The following is a 23,111-nucleotide window of genomic DNA, read 5'->3' as shown; positions in this document are numbered from 1 at the left end:
AGAATAAATAAAATTGCAGCAAGAGGGAGAAAAATACTGCAGGCAAAAACCCAAACAGGTTTAAGCTACTTATATGGGCAGTTTGGCATATCATGAGTCCGCAACCTGTCTGGGCCCCTGATCTGCCTTACATCATACCAGCCATCATCTAGGATCTAGCTGGAGAGATCCATGGCATACCACGAGTCCTCAAGCTGCAGTGTAAGCGAGTGCTGAATGACCATATAGTGCAGCGAGTCTATGATCACAAAAATATGGGTAGAGCATTTACCGACTTCATTTTTTAAAGATGTTTCCAGTTCTGTGGCTGTTACCCTCAACCTATGGCATCGTTGCACAATGAGCCACTAATGCAGAACAAACACAAAGTTAATTATGTTAGTAAAGGTTACCTGTATGATTGGTTTTCACCAGAGCTGACCTTTATAAAGCAGAGCCACATGCAGTGTTGTGCAAAGTGGTCAGCATGGTAGCCAAGTGGCACAAGCTAGCACTTTAGCTTAGCAGCACTGTTGTCCTTTGTTCAATTTCAGTTTTTTTTTATTTTCTTGTATTTATTTTACGTACTCTTGTTTTCTCCTACAATGCAAAAACACTTTCTTTCCTTTTTATGGGTCCAGAGATTGACATACTACTCTTTGCCCCATTAAACAGCTCTATAAGTCTACCTCAACAGTCTTGAAAGTAGATTTATTTCTTTTTTCAATATAACACATTTAGTTTTAGCACATTTTTTTACCATACTAAAGCTTTCCAAACAAAATGAGACTTTCTATTCTTTATCGGTTCTACCCTTCAATCTAATTCACCAGGGTAGGTGCAATGTGCAGTGCTTGCAGCTAGGCAGCTTTTCAAGTCCTCCTACGCCATCCATTAATATTGCTCAGTGGAATACAGCCTGTGTAGTCTTTTGTCATCACCACAACAGCCAATGACGCAGGGCACAACAATGAATGATTCCTTTTTTTTTGTTTCTAAAAGCACTTTAAATCATTCAAATCATTTTGAAAATGCTGAAAATTCTAGTGTGGCGTAATAATATTTAGGATAGAAAAATGTTAGTGGTTGAAAATGTCAACCTTAAATAGGACAGGTGCCTTAGAGAAACACTTTATATTAAAAGCAAGAGTCCTTCGAATAACTGCCACACAAGCATCATACATAACTGTTAGCTAAAACTAAAAAATGGGCACACAATACAGTCTTATTGTATCATTTTATTTGAATTTCCCAACAATATCAAGGCCTATCTGAGTGGATGTAGATTGACATGAATGTTTAGGAAAATTGACAAAGATTGTGCAGCCTCTTCAGGAAACCTATAGTGCTCCGGGAATCCTTTGTATGAAATGTTTATTTATAAACAAAGGCCGTGCTCATATTGTCAAAAGCAGATAAATACCAGCTTTAATAATCTTTAAAATCATATATAGAATAACTAAAAACTATTATAGTCTCCCTTTGAATCTCACCATGCCAGAATTTGACATTAATTTTGACAAGATTGCAGTGAAAACACACGCATACACATTGCTATGAATAACAGTATACTTTTTATGCTTGATAGTATGGTACAGCGGTGTGAATTAACCATAAAGCTGGACATACGTTACCCAAAAGAAAATGAAAGCAAAACCCGAATTTACGCTGTATGCACCAAATATTCACTGCAATCTGTACATGAGATCGAAGAGCTTAGAAACACTTGCTGTGTGTTTACTTTAGACAGCTGGCAGGCTGCCAAGATCTGCTCCTTATAGAAAATAGCTCTGTTGTGAACTTTCAAGTTGAATTTCCCCACGATAACTACAGTAAAGCAGGCCATACACCTTACAATTATCTGCAGATTTTCTGTGGTCAGATGGAAAAAGTGCAACAGATTGGCACAGGTGGAGATTACTCCCTCCACACAGTTAAGTGTAGATGGAGGAATCTGTTGCACCTTTTCCATCTGACCACAGAAAATCTGCAGATAATTGTAAGGTGTATGGCCTGCTTTACAGAGTTAACTGGGAGTTTCTTTTAAAGTGCTTTCACTGTTTGTTTAAAAGAATACCGTATATGCCAGCGTATAAGACGGGTTTTTAGACCCAAAAACACTGCCCGAAAATCGGGGGTCATCTACATACAGTATACCGCGCTGAGCCAATCACGGCAGGCTTTGTATTAATGAATACAAAGCCTGTATTAATGAATGCAAAGCCTGCCGTGATTGGCTCAGAGTTGAGCCAATCACAGCAGGCTTTGTATTAATGAATACAAAGCCTGCCGTGATTGGCTCAGCGCGGTATACTGTATGTAGCTGAAGGATGGAACACGGAAGATGGAGGACACAGCGGGGATCGAGGACAAGGTAAGAGACTGTAATCCCGAGTGTGGCTCGGGGTTACCTCTTATGGTACTGAAAATTAACCCCGAGCCACACTCGAGAATACCGCCATGGAGGTGAGTGGGTGCATTTAAAAATTATTTTGGGCTATACTCGTCCTACACGACGAGTATAGCCCAAAACCTATATTTTAACACAAAAAGTAGGGGGTCGTCTTATACGCCGAGTCATCTCATACGCCGGCAAATACGGTACTTTGGTTTGCATAGAGTCATCTTAAGGTCTGCTGAAGGCTCACTTATGCTACAATGACCATTTAGAATCTAGCACCAGAGAGAACACACACACAGTCCTACCCAACAGGTAAAGTTCTGTGAGAAGGTAATATAACTGCTGCTCGTGCATGAAGTTGTCTAGAAGCAGCTGAACATCACACTTTTGCTGGGGTGACTATTGCAGAAGATGTAATTGTAATGCGTGATGGAACTCAGCAGGGGTGTGAAGGAAAGGGTGACAACACAACAGCTGAACTCCGAAAGCACTGTCACCCTAGTAAAAGAAGTGTCTGTGGATATACCTTGCTGCTGCAGTTTAATTGGAAGCAGTACATATAAAAAAAAAAAAAGGATACAAGTTTTTGATGATACTGAACCACGTGCAACAATAAATTTAAGTGTTTGGGTTTGGATAAACTTTAAATAGAAAATATAAAACTGGTATATCAAACATTAAGAGAAGTATTTTTCATATGCTTACTCTATATTAGTTATATAAGAAAAGAAATAAGATTATCTACAGAATCATTGAGCTACTTACCTCTGTAAAGCCCAAAAAAGCCTTCATAGCGCAACACTTTCCTAAAACAGTCAAAACTGTTTTTATACAACAGCTCTCCAACAAAGGAAGACCGCTGGTTCTGCATGCGAGTCTTCACAAGGTCAATGGGGTACACGGCCGTAGCTCCGACAGCTGAGAAGACAGAGTAAATGTACAGTTAGTACTCTATGTAATAAGTATCAGAATTTGCCTTAGATTGAGATGAGTAGATACACCACTAGTTCCTCTTGCCACATTACAGCTTTCTGTGTCACCTTCCTGCTCATTAGACTGTGAAAGATCATCACACTGAGGTTCCCTCTGTGTTCCCCTTTTCCTGCAAGAGGTCTAAACCTTGGGTCATGCAAATGTAACACTTTGTGCTACTCACATTTTAGGCTAGGTTCAGATCTGAGCTATCCCAAGACCGCATGATCGTGCACAATTGCACACAGCAATTGCCACGCTGCCCCATTGATTTCAATGGGGTTACATCTGCTCGGCATTCTCAGAAAAAAAGTACATGTACCTTTTTTTGAGACACACGACGTGCCGCTTTTTTTTTTACGCAAACGTGTTTAAATGCAAGTGCGGAATCGAGGCGGGAAACCTCGCGATCTGCCTGGCGCGACTGGGGTGCCATTAGAAAATAATGGCACCGCCAGCGCGATCAGCTGTGGTGGGTGACTCACACATGTGTGAATCTAGCCTTGACAAATTGTTAACCACAAAACACTACACCCACAGGCCTCATTTACACTGGTGTTTAAAAACAAGTGGTTGGTCTGTGTTTTTAACGCTCCATATCGCCCACCTAAAATTTAATGTAGCAGCTTGTCAGGAACCCGGATCTGAACCCAGGGCCTCTGCTGTAGCTGGCAGTGGTTCTACCTGCGGAGCCACCTTAGAACCTTGGGTAAGTCCTTGCCTGATCTCTCTGTAATCCTTAGTTAAACTTAGTTTCTGCTGAACTCTGAACTCCTTGCACCACCCTTGAACTTCCTATTTAAGCCATGCCACTGTACTTCCTGTTTGCCAGATTATTGTGCTCCTGCCAATATCTTGTTTCCTTGCTACTCCTGTGATACAATCCGCTCATACTGTACCGACCTTTGGCTGCTGATTCACCGACTGCTCTCATCGTCTTCCACTTCATACCCGATACCTTTGGCTACTGCCCTCGGCTTGATCTCTGACTACGCTTCTGCCTGCTGTTTCAGCTACTGGACTCCGAGCCTAATCCAGATCGTGACACAGCTGCTCATGCTTGTATACATGCTGCTGCAAATTTTAAATAGCATGTTGAATTCGGCAAGCAGCACCGGTAATCAATAGGACCGTGCTGCAACAGCATGGGCACGAGGTTGCAGCTGGATATTGCAATACAAAATCCCCACTGGAATAAAATTTTAAAAAACTACGCCCAGTAGCTGCTGCTTTACCGCCCCCTGAAAAGCGTTCCTCTGCAGATCACTTTTCAGAGGGGCAGTGAAACCTGCCGTCAGTGTGAAAGAGACCTTAGTGCCTGAAAACATGTGAGATTGGCAGCACGGTGCATGATGTAGATACCAAGTCAAACTCAAACTGCTTGCATTAAAAAAATTAAAATAAACTATGTATTAATGATTACAGAGATGCGTTTATAAAATGCCTTTTTTTTATCTGCCTGGAGTTCAGCATTACCAATTTCTTTTTCAATATTTTTATTTTTAAGCATTACCAACTTCAGGTTAACTATAATAATACATTCCAACCTGTGCATCACATAGTTTACCCATAAATCAATTTTAAGAGCTGAACACAATACAATTTTCCTACAATAGAGCTTCTTTTCACTTTCAGCACGTTAACTCTCACTAAGGAAATATTTGCCCTCTAACAAAGTAAACTTGTCTTCTGAGTGTCCAGTTAACGTAAAGGTATTTTCTTGCTCCACTGATATAATTTCTGCTTCCTTTTAATTTTACAGATTCCGCATTTTTCTCTCTTCTTTCATCTTAGCCTCTCTGCTGCTTGTAGCGGTGCCACCACACATAATTAATCTCTGCAGAGAACACTGTATGTGGAAATACTGTATTATTATGAAAGTTCTGTCCTCAAGACTGTCTGGAGCCAGAGGTGGCACAGCCGATCTGACGGGGCCCTGTGATCACGGCCAAAAAAATAGGCCCCCGATTCCTACTCTGGTTAACAATGCAGTGTACCTTAGCTGATCTGTACCGCTAGACACAGCTAGTATTACATGAAGCCAAGCATACAGACATATCACTCACCTCCAGCAATTGAACCCAACATGAATCTGTAGCCAGACTCCGCAGCCTGGAGCCAGATAGGCCTACCTATGTTGCTGTACGATTGCTATAGAAGGAGAAAAAAAAAATGAAAAAGTTCATGGGAACCAAAGTAAAAGACAAGGTGGTCTTGTAGATATGCAGCATGAAGTTTCCATTACTAATACATTTTTGAAATATTACACGGATTATAATATTAGCGGAAAAAATACCTGACATGTATAGCACGTCAAACAAAATTATACTATAAGTACTAAGTGCAGGATTGCTATAAATAGATGTGAATATGACAAACTGAAAAGGCTACTAGCAACATTTAACACCTTCTCATAGAGAAAAGGCACCCATTCATCTGCGTGCAATAGGACCATGGAGCTCACCTGGATGCAATAGGACCATGGAGCTCACCTGGATGCAATAGGACCATGGAGCTCACCTGGATGCAATAGGACCATAGGGATCACCTGGATGCAATAGGACTATAGGGCTCACCTGGATGCAATAGGACCATGGAGCTCACCTGGATGCAATAGGACCATGGAGCTCATCTGGATGCAATAGGACCATGGAGCTCATCTGGGTGTAATAGGACCATGGAGCTCATCTGGGTGCAATAGGACCATGGAGCGCATCTGGGTGCAATAGGACCATGGAGCTCGTCTGGGTGCAAATAGGACTATAGGGCTCACCTGAGTGCAATAGGACCATGGAGCGCATCTGGATGTAATAGGGCCATAGTGCTCACCTGGGTGCAATAAGACCATAGGTCTAACCTGGGTGCAATAGGATCATGGAGCTCATTTGAATGCAATAGGACCATGGAGCTCACAGTAGTGATGATGAGCTGAAGATTAATTTGTTAGTATGGAATTAGCAAGCTGCACATGCCAACTTGGAATTAAAGGTGCAACCTCCAGGGCTGTCATTGCTATCCTTGTCCCACTACTTGGCGAGTCACTGACTTACTATGTTCACTGCAGGTCATATACTGTACACTTTTAAATTAATTCTGAATGATCTCAGAAGTATCTCAAACTGGTGTTGTTATCAACAGAAGCCCAACCCCCATTGACAAGCCATTAAAAGGGTCTGTTTACAATGACATCCAGTGTAAACCCATATTGAGTGCAAATATGGAGTTTGCCATTACAGATCTCCTTCTGAGAATACTAGCTGCTTTGGTATCTATGGCCTCAATAAAATGACAGTCATGGTGCAAAACAAGAATGCCGCTTGTGACGTCAGTACCCCCAGTCTTCAATCTTGTTCAAGGTCAGTGACTTGGAATGTATTAGTCGTATGAGAGACAGGCAATCTGCATTTTCTGGGGAGGTCAGCAAAGGCAACCTGCATATTTCTCTCAGCAATGGGTTTCCCGTAAAAATAACTAGTCATTGAGCAATACACCTGCATAAGATGGCTCTGATGAAGGGAGACCCTCCCCAACTCATGTGCATCATGCTGTTCCTAGGTCACCGCACTAGAATTTAAATGCTGCATATACCACAGGAAATGGCTGATTTATGTCAGAATCCCTTAAAGTGAACATGTCAATCAATGCATTATCCCAAGAGGAAGGGGGAATGCATAGGCCCTTTAACAGAGAATGTGTAAATTAAAAAAGCATTTTATATAAAGTTTAATAAACATTATTATGGCTAAGCTGTTGTCTTCTCAGATAGCATCATGAGTGATGAGCTCAGATATTCTGGATCAACAGCAAAATACCCCAGATTTTATTTTATAATGCTGCCAACTATGCAAGACACACATGAAACCTGTAGCATGAATGGCTGAGGCGTAACACAATTGCTCTCACTGGCTGCTCTTTAAATCATTGTGATCTGGGTGATGACAGCACCTTTGCTTATGCCCCGCTAGTTCTATCAGGCTGTGTCAAGCTTGAGGGAGTTTCACTGTAAGGGAATGCACTCAATAGAGGCCGGCTGCCATCAGAGCAGCTCTATCCCGGCAAAGTCTACTCCAGCACTTGCTAACTAACAAAGATCACTGCAAAAGTTCAAAAGGCCAGCTATAATTATGTTTTCAGAGAGGGATTAAAACTCTCTCTGCTGATGATAGCTGCGGCACGACCATGTCATTAGCTCTTTGTTGCCTGTTTTCTCTCGGTATGTTTTACTTTTCCTGTATATGCACAGGGACACCTGCCAAAAATACCACCCACATCTCTAGATTTCATTCACCGGTTCTAAATTACATCATCAATATTAAAAACCTCTATACTTAGAATAGCAAATCTTTCTAAGTGTATTCTATTTTTGTGGTCATAGCAGTAACATAAATTGCAGCTATATTTTTGAAATGCTACAGCTCTTAGTTATACATCAATTTAAAGCTGGATTTCCATCACTGCAGCTAGTATTCACCCACACCCCCATATCAACACTCCTCTGCTTAGGTCACTCATTTTCCAAAAACATTGAGGGAGTTTATCATAACTGGAGCAGACAGAATCTGAAGCAGTTGCCCAAGGTAACAAATCAGTCTCTCTCTTCAGTTTGCTCAGGTAAGATTTGAAAATGAGACAGAGAAGCTGATTGGTTTCAATGCAAATCTGCTCCAGATTCTATTCTATTTGCTCCAGTTTTAATACATCTCTAACCCTAACCCCCCGCCCCCCTCCCCCACCCCATAGTGTTTTACAAGTCCTTCTCTGGCTTTGCATATTGGAACAATGTGTAAATAAGGTTATACTAAAATTACTATATTTTTAGTGACAACTGGGACAAGAGGAAGCGTTGCAAACAATACAAGCAAAGGTTGATTCTTTGCCGCTGAGTGAAGCCTCCTGTGCATAAAGGTAAATCCAGGCCTGCACCAATCCATCATTAATGTAATTTTAATTTGCTGAAACCTTACATATTGGGCATTCTATATGAAGTATTGCTGTTGGTCAAAACAACCAACCAGATTTATCTGTATTTAGCCCCTTTACTAACCTCTGCTAAATTTTTGTTCTTTCTTCCCCATATGTGTCTTTGGTGAAAGCTTTTTTTAGCTATCCAATACTTTTTCATGTAAACATTTTCAAATATTCAACTGAAATTTTAAACTCCAGCTAAAACTGAGGTGTCTTATTAAAGAAAATGTCCCTACTTGGGAGGTTTGTTCTTACTTCCTGTCCCAGAAAAAGTGGTCTGAGCAATAAAAACCCAGCAGATGTTCTTCTAAACCAAAATTAGTTGGAGTTCTACCTTGAATTCACCTTAAACAAGGTGGTATGCTAACTAACTAGCATCTATTACTGCTTGGAGATTCTGATGGCGAGCTCTCTGCTCCTGACATCCAAGCTCCATGAACCTGCCCCAGGGCTTTGAAAGGCAGTCTTATTCCCTCTGTTGGGCGGCTTAATTATTTTAATTTTTAAGAATCCACAAAAGGAAAGTTTGCCTGTGTGTTGGTGGCAAAAGATGCAAAGCGGAGAATTCCCTTGACTAAATACATAACATTTAGTTACGAGTGGATGCTGGTTAGTTAAATCACTCTGGCCTCCAGTGATTAGGGTGACTAAACTTCTTTCCCCCAGCCTGACTTTTTTCATTGGAGCCCTCAAGATACATGAGAAGCCATTGGCTGATTTAGCCCATCAGAATCGATCCAATAATTAGAAAAAAAAAGATAGGGGTAGGGTAGCTTATTCTTTTTAGCTGGGGTAGCTTATTCAACCTTAACTGATTTCCTCAAGGTTTCCTTGATAGTTTCATGCTGGGTTCCTGCATTCTTTAATAATAGCAGTTGTTGTGGAATAAAAACAAACAATGCGGATTAAAGCATGCAGACTTACTGTAGCCAAAAATCCCACAATAAATAGGTCTGCTTCTTGAAGTTTGAGTTATGGCAGCCTGGCAGCCATAAGGAATGATCTGAGAAGGCAGACATGCTGGTACCTTCTTCCCTGATGAGGATTCCCCGTCTTAGGAACACCTGTTTATCTTTATCCCTTTCAAAGACAATTCCCTTCCTTATAAGCTTCCCCAAGTCACAGAGTAACCCAAGGATTACACTCCCCATTGTCTGAAATCGCTTTCTTGGCTAAAACTTCTATGCCTGTAAATACTGTAATTTTCTTTGAAGGATAGGTCTCTCTCACCCAATTAAATAGTAGCAGATAACACACAATGTCTGGTTACCTGAATTTTGCTGTATATCAGTAATAACAGCGGTCTGCACTCTCTTAGAACCACATGGATCGAAAAATAATTTATCTTCTGGGGTTTCATTTAAGGAATTCAATTGCAGCAGTAGATACATTACTTCAGTAGAAAGAAAGAGCTGCTAATACTGTATTTTCTTGAAGGTAGTCATGGTCAGGTCAGTGTAAAGGTAAGCACACAACAAAATATACCAAGGTATTATTCAGTTGACTGAGCATTAATCTCTGGGGCATATGGCTGTAAACAACTGCCAGGGAGTCTGAAACCTACAGTAGTTAGTTTAAAATGTCTGTGTAATGTTTTATTCACCTCTAAACAATAAAGCAAAAATTACTGCAATATCACATGGTACTTAATAGACTGTAAGGGGGAAATCACCAGCATAACATAGCAAATAGTCACTTGCTGAGTTCAGGTAAGCTTTAAAAGGAGAACTTTGGGGTCAGTGTTTTTCCCCATAGTTCTCCTAAGGGTCACGGGAGGACATAAACTAGCGTCCTCCCATGACCCAAAGCTCAGTATACCGTGAGCTACACTGCTATACGGAGACCGCCGCAGCCGGGACGGATCCCGACAATACTGTCGATCCACCCAGCTGCATGATTGACAGCTGGCTCTGCCTATCTAGAGGCACAGCCAGTTGTACCCGCCCCCTCCCCTGTCCTCCAGTCAGCGCTGGAGGATCAGAGCGGGGAGGGGGGGAATCCCTGCAGGGAGCCGTGAGTGACAGTCACGGCTCTCTGCAGGGAGATGATCGAGGTGTTTGCTCACTTCACGATCTATTGAGCCGACGTGTGACAGTTTCATTGTCACACGTCGGCTGGAACTATGAGGTTGAGTGAAAATCACTCATCTCATAGTTCTCCTTTAAAGCATTTTGGCGGGGACACACACACACACACACACACGTAGAAACCTTTATGGACCAGAGCAATTATTACATTTCTGCTCTGTATCTGGTTGTTATCTTAAGTATTGAGTTATTGCAGAATAAAGAAATACATATATAAATTGTTAGCACAAACAAGGCTTTCTTTTCATGATAATGTCTTGCAAACATGCTTTTATTTTAGTATAGTTTAGAACAAAAAACAGTGCTACTGTAGATAAAAGGTATACATTTTATTTTATAGTTTGGTCTGTTTAAAATGACACTCAAACTATGATTCTGGTACAAAGCAATGCAAAGTTATTTACAAATGTAATAAAGTATTTTTTTTTTCCAATTTTGCACTTTTATTAAAGCAACACTGAAAAAATTCGAATGAATAAAGAGTAAAAAAAGTTTAAATATTAACGGTTAGAAAAATAGAAATAAGGACAAAAATCAGCAGGAAAACAATAGCTTACGGGAGAAAGGGAAGAAGGAGTTAATTAGGACTGATAAGTTAATTAGGCTTAATAAGTGGATAAGTTGCATTGCGAGTATGTAAAGAGAAGTCCATGTAAGCAGAGGACTATTCAAGTGCACTCTGGCTGTTTTCTGTTCTCAATTCTACAGTACAGCACACAAAGGAAATGTTCCTATCCTTTGCATTTTAATTACATTTATTTATATTGCAATATGTGCTGGAAGATGTGGCACTGCAAATAGAAGGGCGGCAGCCTACATCAAATCCTGCCAAGATGATCATTTTCAAGAGGAAGAAGAGCTATCTGAGCGAATGGATGGCTTGGTGTGCATGAGCACTATGTGTTTGTTTAAACTCGTACCCATGCCACCTACTTTTCTTTGCATTAGTTTTTCTTTTTCTTTTAATAAATGAGCTCTAAACTGTGTTTTGACTAGAATGCCAAACGCAACGAGTACGTTTTCCTTGTCATCAATTGCTCTAGTCTACTAGACCATTACCAAGAAGCACCCAGAGCACATCTCTCTCCCGCCTCCCAGAATCAACAAAATGAAGTTAGAATTCTGCTGCTTGAATACAGTAATTAGTTTTGATTAATCACCGCTGTGACATTAATCAGTCTGAATTCTCTCACAGGCTTCGCTCAGACACCTAATTTTGCTGCCCCAACAGGTGTCTCATAAATGGCTTTCAGAGCAGTAATATATAGAAAGGTTCAGACAGTCAGACGCGATTCTGTCAGTCTCCCTTAACATGTCAAAACAGCTTATTGACATGTGACCTGCCATACTAGTGGGATGAAGACATGGCAATCACACATGTAGAATTTATTAGGTTAAATCAGGGGGATTTGTATAAGCACTAAACTGCAGACATCCCTGTCCTTATTTTATTTATATAGGCAATACATCAATGAATATATAGGACTGACCAGAAAGCATAATGTCATAGGTAATGGTGAGGTGGGCCAAAAGGAAAACAAAAAAAACCTACTAAACCACTGCAACACACTTGTAGACAAATGCATGCAGGTCGGAATGAATGGCTCTTCGATATCAGGCTGAATCTGTGCTATAAAACTAGTGATCCTGGATGTACAGCTGGATCAGGGACAAAAAGGAATCATTTACATTGCTCCACCCACTATCCTAAAATAATAAATAACCTCCTTATTTTTTAGATTTTTGATTAAAGAACAGAAAAAAAAAATAAACAACTTACCCTTGCAGTGGGACTACCCCCACACTGCAAGGGTTAAGTGCAGGTTTTGTCTAGGGGACTCAAATAAAGCAGTTTTTCTTACCTGATCCTCGGTCCGGCGGCAGTCTGCACTCACCTCTCTTCCACTCTGCTCTAGCTATGCAATGTCCCTCAACGTCCTCACATCTAATGTATATCAGTGGGCCTACATGATGATGTCAGTGATCATTAGACCATTGGAGCCCAGGGAAGAAGAGACTATAGGGACTGGTCTAGCAGCCTGGAGGGAGAGGGCGGTGAGTAAATCTGATAAACAAGCACTCATCCCTTGCAGTGCGGGGGTAGCCCCATTGCAAGGGTATGTTTTTTGATTGTTCTTCTTTAAGCTGTCCATAGATGGTTCGACTTTTGGCTGATACCTCAGTTGATTTAAAAACAAAAAAGGAGTCACGTGGAAAATGATCAGGTTTCAGCCGGCAGGAAAAACTCCTCTATGCCTGCAGGGCAGAACAAGAGAAATCTGTATGGCTAACTTTACAGTGTACACTTCTCAGTACACCTTCCACATCTGGACATGCATAGCATTTGCATCAATATTCAAAATTGTGGAAAAGCACTCCAAGTCCATACATTAAGGCAGAGCTATATTCTGGAGATCAACGTTAGTAAGAGACCATGAAGTAGAAATTCTCTAACACATGACACTTTTGATTCCCTAATGACTCAGCAAAAAATAAAAAATCCAGCATCATGCCCGCCAACCTAAAGGGAGGGCCCCGAACGTTTACTTTTTATAATCAAATAGAACCAACTGCTACAGCATATCTTGTGCTTCAACATATGGGCATATTTATAAAGCAGGGAGTGTAACATTCACCAAACATTCATTGCATGTGAATCTTCCTGGTGAATGTGTAATAATATAATGTGAATGACCTACCGTCAGTAAATGTTTGGTGAATGGCACATTGACGGCTTTATAGATATGCCTTTCAGTAGTAAAGCTTTTTGAGAGCTTGCACGCAGCCTGTTTTAAGCCACAGTCAGCACTCCCTTTAAGATCTGTGTTTACCATTTCCAAACTGGACGTGAAGGATGCTTTAAAAGCCTCAAAGAAACTGAAGCTTGCTGAAAGCTCTCCAAATTCTATGTAAAATCTTGCTGTACACATTTCTTTTATGCAAGGTGATGCCGGTTTGTACAAGGTCTTAGGCTGTCCAACTCTTGGACCCACCAAGAACTTTGTAAGGGGGTCTTCCATGGAGCATCTGTAAAAAATAAACATTCCACCTCAAATGGCTTAACTCAGTTCTTTGTCACTCTGTATATTTGTTATTCCAGGGAAATAAACACCCACAGTGGAATGTTGACTATTAGTTTCCAATTATAGGCCAACACAACTTGACATGACATATTTATCCAGGTAGAACACGCAACACATAAAATGGTCTTTGAAAAGATTCCTTATTTACTCTAAATGCCCAAGCCAATATCCCAAAATGACAAAACTGTTTTTCATACAGCAAACATTGAACAACTCTTGATTTAGAATATCCTTGCATGATGTTTGCTTCTTCAATAAGGTCTGTTTGGACATGCAAGGAGAAAGCATACTGGGTGAATAAAATTTCTTCCTTGCCTCATTTGTCTCTGTTGGTGGGCCAACAAGGTTCACTCTTGTGACATTCACCATCCCAGAGCGACAGGTTGTGAGCAATTTCAAAACAAGTAAAAGCCCGATTTCCTGAACATCTGTTCATGACACTTCTCTAGCACTAAGCAGGTCTGGCATGTATTCACAAGGCTCTGCTGAAGTATCCAGAAATTCATATTCAATGTGACTTCTATATGACTATCTCCTACATACCCTCTCACATATCCTGCAGCAAGATACATTGTACGTTTTCATTTCAATTATTAGCAGACCTTGATGGACATTTTAAACTTCCCATTACATTTGTCTGGTCATTAAAGGATTAGCAGTTTGATTAAAAATTCTCTGGCAAACAGCAGTTAGAAGACTGTCGTTTTTGAGAGCCAGAACAGAGCACTGACTCTAAGGGAATTGATTTATAAAACTTCTGCCTGGCCATACGCTGGACTAATGCCATAAGCGTGGCATAACTGCCACTGGATGGAGCTCAGGAACACAAGCCATACCATCTAGTGGTGGAAATGCTTTGCAAACAGCATTTGCCTAATATACGGCTGGGTGGAAGTTTTATTAATCAATACCCAATTGTTAGAATGTTATTCACCCAATCATTTTTTTTCTCTACATGTCCAAAGCAGACCTTACCATGGAAGCACCACACTCATTCACCATCTTATGTCTGTTGCCAGCTTTGTAAAACTTATATCAGAGCTAATCACTGTACGAAACTCTTATTTCGTGGATTGTGGGAAGACAGCCAAGTATCTCCTCCAAGATTCCTATCTATCTTTTTGACATGTGATAACTCTAACAGTCCAGTAACTTGGTGCTATCACCTTGTTGCACTTCATTATGGGTGTGACCTGGTGAGGTTACATAATAGGCAGCAAGTATGGAGGGTATTATTATTATTATACAGGATTTATATAGCGTCAACAGTTTGTGCAGCACTTTACAATATAAGGAGGACATTACAGTTACAATACAAGTTAAGACAAGATGGGAGTTAAGAAACTGAATTTAGCCTACCAGACAGTAAAGCAAACATGTTCTAGCTCTGTAATTGACAACGAGAAACAATCTAGAAATGTCCATTCCTAAAACCAGGGATGTCCTGATACCACTTTTTCAAGACAAAGTACTATCCCTCATGTACTTGCCGATACCAATTACTGATACTTTTTCTTGAAGGGACAGGTGACATTTTTTCTAAAACAACACAGACTTATGATTTTAGGGCAGTTTCTCACCAGGGCTGCGTGCACTGGAGGTGACAGGTTCTCTTTAATGTGACATTAGGGGTATTTTAGACCTCTAGTGTCACCTTTCCACTTAACTGGATTCAGCTGCTGAAGCAGCTGAATGTAAATACAGCAGGCAGTGGCTGGGAGCAATAGCCAGCCTGCTACTGGATATTTTAAATTGCAATAGCCAATAGCAGGCTGGCTATTGCACCCACCCACTGCCTGCTGTCAATCAGAAAAGGAGGGGACTGAAGACAAAGTTCTCCATCAGGTCCTCTCTGCTGATTGACAGCAGGCAATGGGCGGGTACAATGGCCAGCCTGCTATTGGCTATAGCAATTTAAAATATCCAATAGCAGGCTGGCTATTGTTACAAGTGTCCATTCCTTTTCAACTTGATGAAACTGTTTCCTTTTGGTGATATATCTCAAAGTGTCAGCTGTCCGTGCTCCTTATGTGTTTAGTAATGCACTCATCACCAGACGTACCCAGAAGTTTTCACTCTCAATGAATGAAGAGAAGGTCCGTTCTGTGGGTAGGCAAGATTTACGGCTTCTCTCCTCCCCCGTGAACACACAGAACGGACCCTCTCTTCTTTCATTGAGAGTGAAAACTTGTGTACGCCTGGTGATGAATGCATTATTAAACACATAAGAAGGAACACGGGCATCTGAGACCAAGATATATTCTCAAAAGCAAACATGATGAAAAGGAGGGCACACGGAAGGACGAAGGAGCAGCAGCAGCTAAGGTACAAGAGGGATGTAGAAATCACTTATTTAGTGTTTAGAAAGTGTGGTCAGAATCGCACAGTGCAGTATGTAATGCATTTATCAGTGCAGTAATGTTCATATTCATGTGTCCATTATAAATTCTGGAAAAAAACTGGCATATTTTATGGACTGATCATGTTTAAGTCATTTGTTTTATTGAAGGTATGGAAGGCCTTCTCCGTGTTTGTTAAGATACATATGGATGAGAACCAGGAGTGGAAAAGCACTGCATTATGGTGGGCCCAAAGTCTGAAAGCCCCTAACAAGTATTCATTTTTTTATTTGATTGTCCACTAAAAGGGGGTAGTGAAAGGTGATGTAACAAGCCAACTCTATGATATTGTGACACACCTTCTCTTTATTCTAAGTAGACAGTGGTCCTGGTCACCAGGGAAAACTGAAATGTCAGTGAGCATGGACTTTGGTAGCCATCCTTTACAGACTCTAGAGATCAAAATTATATTTCCACGTAAGGGAGGAACGTTAGGCACAGGGCTAACAAGAATGTGCAAAAAATCAACAACTGATTAAGCAAGAAACTTCTACCTACGATGTCTAGTGGCATGAAATAGAATACAGTAGAAATGGTATACATAATCATTATAGAAAGGATAAGCACATTGACAGTAGTGGTATAGAAACATTACACAGGGGGTAGCATTATCTTTTACTCTGACACCAAAAGGATATAAATATAGAGTACATGTAAGGTGAACCTGTGTTTTGCCTATGCACAGATATGGTTTTCTTTAATACTGGACCCCTTCACTCCTTCGCTGCTCCAGTGTGAAAGCCCAATGACACATCAGGTACTTTTGGGTATGGGGGAGCACGTGACTTTCTCTCCTTCCTTGACATGGTGGAAGAATGCACAAAAACACTTACACAGAACATCTTGTCCTCACTCCCATAGGTAAATGGATTGGCAAAAAAACTTATAAGTATAAGCAGCTGAGGAATAGGTGGAGCATTGAAGTGAACCTGACAATATGCACAAAGAACAGAAAGCCACATTAACCTTAGGCCTCTGGAGTAGGCCCAGAGTGCACTGGAAAGAAGACTGATAGGTATTTCTTGGGCATGCACTCAAGAAGGGTCTTTTTTAAATGGCTCCATCCTGCCCTTCTTTTGGATGCCGAGCTCTGCCATACATTACAACAGTGGGTCCATGTACCACCACTGATAACTATCCCATAGTTTGAAAGCATTCTTCTAGAGTAATCTTGACATTTGTATTCTAAACCTACCTGTCTCTGGATTTCAGCCAAGTTGTAAGGCAAAGCTCCTTCTTCTAGTGGTGCAATTCTCTCAATATCTGTCAGAGTGAGACGTCTGAACACAAAAGAGAAATTGCATTATCATACACAACTAAATATCCACATACAAAAAGGACAAAAAAACATGGAAAGCATGCTGTCCATCCTCACACATATCATAAGGATAACTCATGGATTAAAAAAGGACCAGGGGTTAAAGAATGAATGTATCTTCAAATTAAAAATAACATTTACCACCCCCTGTCCTCTGCACATGGACCCTCACATTTCATGTGAAACGTTAACTCACTGCTCAAGGCTGGCATGATATTTAGGCACTCAGTCACTCATTCATCTTGAATGAATATGGCATCCGGCAGAAGCTGGGTATGGCAAGATCAGTGGCGGAGCTAAAGTCAAAAAAACCCACAAACACAGAGCTCTCCTCCTGCAGCGCTCGGCCGACTGTCACTTTCTCTCCTCCCCAGCGGGTAGGACAGAAAGCATGGATGCGCTGCTGTATCAGCAGAAAAATTGCACTTTTGGCATTTAGCCAAAAGTGCCATTTCTGGCTGATATCTTTTGGTGGCCGATATATCGGTGCAACCCTTATATTTACAGCAATGCAAAATGCCACAGGCTATAGAGGACTACACATCCCATCAATACTTTATATAACAATAGCATTTCTGTATAAAGTACTGCTGAGATTTGTAGTCCACTATAGAGGGTGCCATTCTGCAACAGTACTTTATACAACATTAGGCTACAAATAATTATTATTTACATGAATTATTGCTCCCGATCGGGCTAAGCATTCTATCGCCATAGCAACCATCAGTATCCGGCGGCCCCCCATCTCTGCGCCGGGAGTGTCGGATGAACGGATGATCCGACACTCTCGGCGCAGAGATGGGGGGCCCGCTGGCCGCTGGGTACCGATCCGGCGCTGGGCCCCCTAGAGCCCCAAGGCCCTGCTGCGTCCGCACCGCCTGCACCGGCGGTAGTTCCGCCACTGGGCTAGATAGAATCTGAACAGTCCACATCTTCATTTCCTTACACACACCTAGCCGATTGCTTTTATTCTCTATGGTCTGACTCTTCATCAGCTCAGTGCTTGCAAGGTTTTAAAATGTAAGAAGAAGTGCTGGAGTGCCAAGGCCAGGAAGGCCAAGCAGTCAGTCAGTAGCAGCATTCCATGACATCGGACAAAGGGGGACCAAATATTTTTGCAGGGGGAAGGCTAACAGGAAAATAGCCAGGAATTTTAATGCAGTGATCTTTTTGGTGACTTCTCTGAGAACTGCAGTGATTCATCTAACAGTCATCTACCCTACACTGAAATACATGTGTTGGAATGGACAAGTTTTACTACCTTATAGTTGCTGTGTTTTCCTTTTACGGAGAGGAACAGAATCTGTCCATGGTAAAGGTCAACATGCGCCAAAGGTAGAGGTAGCTTTTTCTTTAGCACGCAATACTTACCCAGTCGCATTAAATAAATCTGAAAGCTGGAACAAGATGTCAATTTCTAGTGGGCTAATCTGTCCAAATTTGTTTGCAGAATTAGTAAATTCCTCTGTAAGAAAATCATCAAAGCATCAACAATTTTGAAGTTCCATAATACCTTCAAGTTTAAAGCTGAAATCCGGGCTTAACAAATGTTGTCTAAAAACAGGAGTTATTGTTAGATCTTTTAGATCTGTGCAGTAATCCAGTATGAAACAACTTCTGAATTCTGCCTATGTGTAAGAATTTCCTTAAGGAGACTGGTCTTGTACCTGCCCACCTGTAGTTTTCTGCAGACAGGTCTGCAGTGGGTGGATCTGCTAGGTCCCTTGCACAGCTCAGCTCTCTGCACAGACTTGGTAATATCTAGGTTTGCAGTTGCGTTTGGCACAAGCAAAATGGATTTATATGCTTTGTAGTTGTTATATATAACGTTTTGGTGCCCAGAGTTCAACTTAAAGTAAAAGATCAGAGCATGGAAAAATATGAAAGCACAACTAAGAAATTACCTTTGGTGACCTCCAAGTCTCTTTTTGTGCCTGCTAATGTACTGTATATCTTCCGTATCAATTCCATATTGTTTAGCAAGGAATTAAAAGCATTGAAGTAGGAGAAGCTGACTTGGTGTGAGATGGTTCCTCCTGCAGCCTAAAGAAAACGGCAAAAGATAAGTGCAAAATGGTTATAGGAACAGATACTCAGGACCCATGGGGGCCTAAAGGAGAAAAACTCCAAAAGAGGATCTCCCTTTTTGCAGAGAGATTTCCTATTACTTTGTACTTTTGCATCTATAAGAGGAAATTAAGGGAATTCTCCTAAAAATAGGGCACAGACTAAATGGACAGGGTGTTAACCACACTCTTCTCTCCTTTAAGTTGCTTTAGATAAACTTTAGGGGAGGTGAAGGAAGAGGTAAAGTTATAAATAGATATGAGTAGATGGGAATAATGGATGGGAAAAATAGTATAAAATAGTAGATGGGAAACTCAGAGGCTGCAGAGTAATAGAAAGATTGGTTGGAGGAGGCCAGCCAGGAGAAATTACATTCAAGTGAGTGAAAGACACAAAAGGAGAAGGAGCTGGGTTTTGGAAAAATGAAAAACAGAATTGGTAACGCTAGACAGAGCCAGCTGAGGTGAGACAACAGACAAGCATGTGATGGTATTGGAGTATCAAATCTGTTTTAGATCTAAAAAAAAAGACATTTGCATGTTACGGAGCCCTGAAACCTTTTTATGCTTACTTTCATTTTGCGTTTGCTCTCTAGAGACGCCTGACCGCTTGTATGTAAACAGCCATCGCTGGCTGTTTACATGCTGAAGGTTTTCCCTCTCGTGCGCTCAGCGCGGACACGAGAGGGGGGAGGGGCAGGACGTCTTAAGACGCCCTCCCGCTCTGAGCAGACGTCCATCTGGCCGTTCACAAACGGCCATGGACGTAAGGTAGTTAAAATGTAACACTCTTCCACACTTTGTATGTAAAATGTCAAAACAATGCTCATCCAAGCAGATTTAATTTACAAACACTGATATTAATCCCAGCTGTTACTTACGGAGACAAGATTTTCTTCTACAAATGGAGTCAGCATGTGGGAACGTATAGTAACCATAATATCGCTGAAGTCCATGGCCGTGATCATGCCAGTCTTACTCTTGTCCTTCCGGGCAAAGGCTTGGCGAGCATGTTCCAGTTGAAGTTCCTAGAATCCAGGGAGAGCAACAGATTTTAAAAATGCAATTGCACATTTTCAGTGATCTATGCGGCATACACAAGAGTGTACACCAATACAATAATGTTTTACACCCCTAAATTTTTCTTCTATTTCTGATAGATTCATTTTACTGTTTAGAGAAAAGAAGTGTGAAAACTAGGGATGCACCTATATTGGCTGCCGAAAGTGCCATTTTCTGGCCGATACAGCGGTGCATCCGTGTATTCCCTCCTCCCCGCTGGGCGCTGCTCTGTGTCCAACTGGGGGTGGGGGGGAGAAACTGTGACAGCCAACCGAGCCTTGCGGGAGGAGAGCGCTGTGATCGGCTGGCATCTCTCCTCCCACACCGCTCAGCCTCCTGTCACAGTCCGGCAGAGTGGTGTGGGCGGAGACAGCCTGCGCTGTCACAGTAGGCTGAGCTCTCCTCCCGCACCGCCCCACTCCGCCTCCTGTGACAGTTGTCAGAAAAGAGAGTCAATGCAAACACTCGCTGAGTGTTTGTAAATAACTGACATAGTATGTTATTATATTCTCAATTGTAAATGAATGGGAAGTAATCTACATCATCTTCTGTCCATCCATGACTGTGGTTATAGTAAACTTACTCTGTTCTCATGTTATGAATGAACAGGAACACTCAGAGGATTCCTGTTCATTGATAACAGGGGCTGTGTCCCCAATCTCTTTTTCTATTTTAAAAGGGAAATATCATGGGTCTGTTTAGACCCCTAATATTTCCCCGAAGCCCCTAAAAGTAAAGTAAAAAATACAAATATTTAATTTAAAAAAATAATAGGTTTATAAAAAGTAAATCATTTTTTTTTTTAATTTGAAAAAAAGTTAAAATGAAAACATTTTTGGTTTCGGTCTGATATTTTTTTATTTCGGTTTTGTTTCTTGAAATTTGCATTTCGGTGCACATCTAGTGAAAACCCCTATCAGATTATCATCATCATTCTACTTTTAGGACAAAACATACAATTGGACTTATAAAGGGACATAAATATATCACTAAATATACTATTTTGCTTCTATAAAAAAGGAGTAATTTTTTTACTAAATTTTTCTGCCATACTGAAAACTGTTTTTGCAGTTAGATATGTTCTTTTTGTTTCTGATGCATTATATAAAACAAATATTTCACCTGTAAAAACTCTGTAAACTCCAAGTAGGAAAGAGGTTTCTTCCGGTTGTGGCCAAAATGAAGCCGAATAAACTCACAGTCCCAGTTGAAAGGGATATGATGGTGTATGATCGTCTGTCCAAATATTTCCTTAACATCCTCTTAGAAGGAAATGAAAGCAGAAAATATTATTAATTTAACTATAATTGAAAGAACCATCATGATACACTGGAAGAATTAGGATAGGATCTCAATAATTATACAGAACAAAGCCATCAGTTTCACCGACCCAAAATCAGCATTGCAGGACTCCAATCCCTTAGATTCTGAACACTAAAGGCTGTATTTAATAATGTCCAAGCTCAGCAAGGGTGCATGCGCTTGCAATTGCCAATCATGAAACTTTGAATAGTGAGATCAAGAAAAGCCCATTTCTGATTCATTTCTATGTGGGCTACTGTAGAGTGCTGCTCTTTGCAGTGCATTTCCCTGTATAATCACGATTTGCATAAGGTATATTTTGTAGTCATTCAAAATTAACTCCAGAAATGGCTATTTATATCCAAACTGTACCCTTAACAAAATTGCACTGCAGTTTCAGGAAGAACTTTTCTTAGTAAAAACACACTGGTTTTGGTGCCAACATGGCCCCGACAATCACTGAGGTGCAGAAATAGTACAATATACAAAACTGTGGTTAGATCTGTATTAAACAGACATAATTCTGCATCCCTTCTTTGCCTACAAATGTGACTCTCCCATTTAGTCATTAGATGGTGCTATACATAATGCAAGAACATGGGCTGCACCTTTAAAAAAAGGTTGATGGAACTTAAATAACTCCCTTCCCTCTGCAGATAGCAGCAAGTAAGGATCACATACTAGAGATGATGCTGGGGTTGCCAGAACTTACACAACTCCCTTCCTTCATTTCTGTAGACATCAACAAGGACAGGTCTGAGTTGGGCAGATGACAGCAAGACTAAAATACTTAACTACACCTTTACACACTGACATTGTGGTCATGCAAATTCATATAAAAATATGCATTATATAAATCCGGAGCTCTTCTTTAATATACATAATTATATGTTTCAGGAGAATCTTAGAGGAATTCAAAACACAACTAGGGCAACCCCTATAAGAGATATATGCAATAATTTAAATTTACCACCGAAGTGTGACTAAGATGATGTGATTTCTATTTGCCATTCAAAGGGCCTTGGCTGGCAAGTTTTCTTGGGTTTTATTTTTTTCTAAAGTAAAATTTTTTGGGGGTGAGGGATTAAGAATTAGGGTTATTTTTTATGAGGTTTGATATGATTAAAATGATTTATTATAGACCTATAATCCGTTTAATGGTCCGTTTGTGTTATGCTGTATTTATATTTATAGGTCCTATGGGACTGACATGGCTTGATATCTAAATGCACCTACATTTTTCTAACCAGTTTTAGGTATAATTGTTTTGTGCCTTTAGCCATAGTCTCAGATAAAGTACACTTTATATCATAAGAATGTACAGTCCTCATTTTCAAAGCACATTTTAAAAAACAATATTTGTGTAACACTTGGATCATGCAATGCTGACTAAAATCAAGCCCAATTAAGAATCCTTTTCTATTGTGAAGTCATTCAGGATCTAAAATTCATACTCCCACAAGAGTAAAGAATATAT

The 23,111-nt window shown here is 40.7% G+C and overlaps 1 protein-coding gene across 1 annotated transcript in view; it reads right to left on the bottom strand.

The window, feature by feature from the left end:
* The window catches only part of SLC25A12 (solute carrier family 25 member 12), a 104,268-nt gene that overhangs the window by 52,579 nt on the left and 28,578 nt on the right, over nt 1–23,111 (bottom strand). The window contains exons 5-11 of the mRNA XM_018572574.1: nt 21,455–21,594; nt 20,152–20,298; nt 19,109–19,247; nt 18,576–18,669; nt 17,082–17,166; nt 5,419–5,503; nt 3,146–3,298 (exon numbers count right to left, since the gene is read on the bottom strand). Of these exons, the coding sequence (XP_018428076.1) occupies nt 3,146–3,298; nt 5,419–5,503; nt 17,082–17,166; nt 18,576–18,669; nt 19,109–19,247; nt 20,152–20,298; nt 21,455–21,594 (843 nt within the window). The remainder of the gene's footprint in view (nt 1–3,145; nt 3,299–5,418; nt 5,504–17,081; nt 17,167–18,575; nt 18,670–19,108; nt 19,248–20,151; nt 20,299–21,454; nt 21,595–23,111) is intronic.

This window comes from Nanorana parkeri, unplaced genomic scaffold, assembly GCF_000935625.1.
Source record: "Nanorana parkeri isolate BGI_ZX_2015 unplaced genomic scaffold, ASM93562v1 scaffold44, whole genome shotgun sequence".
Taxonomy (NCBI): Eukaryota; Metazoa; Chordata; class Amphibia; order Anura; family Dicroglossidae; genus Nanorana; species Nanorana parkeri.
The sequence above is the reverse complement of the archived record's forward strand: the minus strand, read 5'-3'. Positions and strand labels throughout refer to the sequence as shown.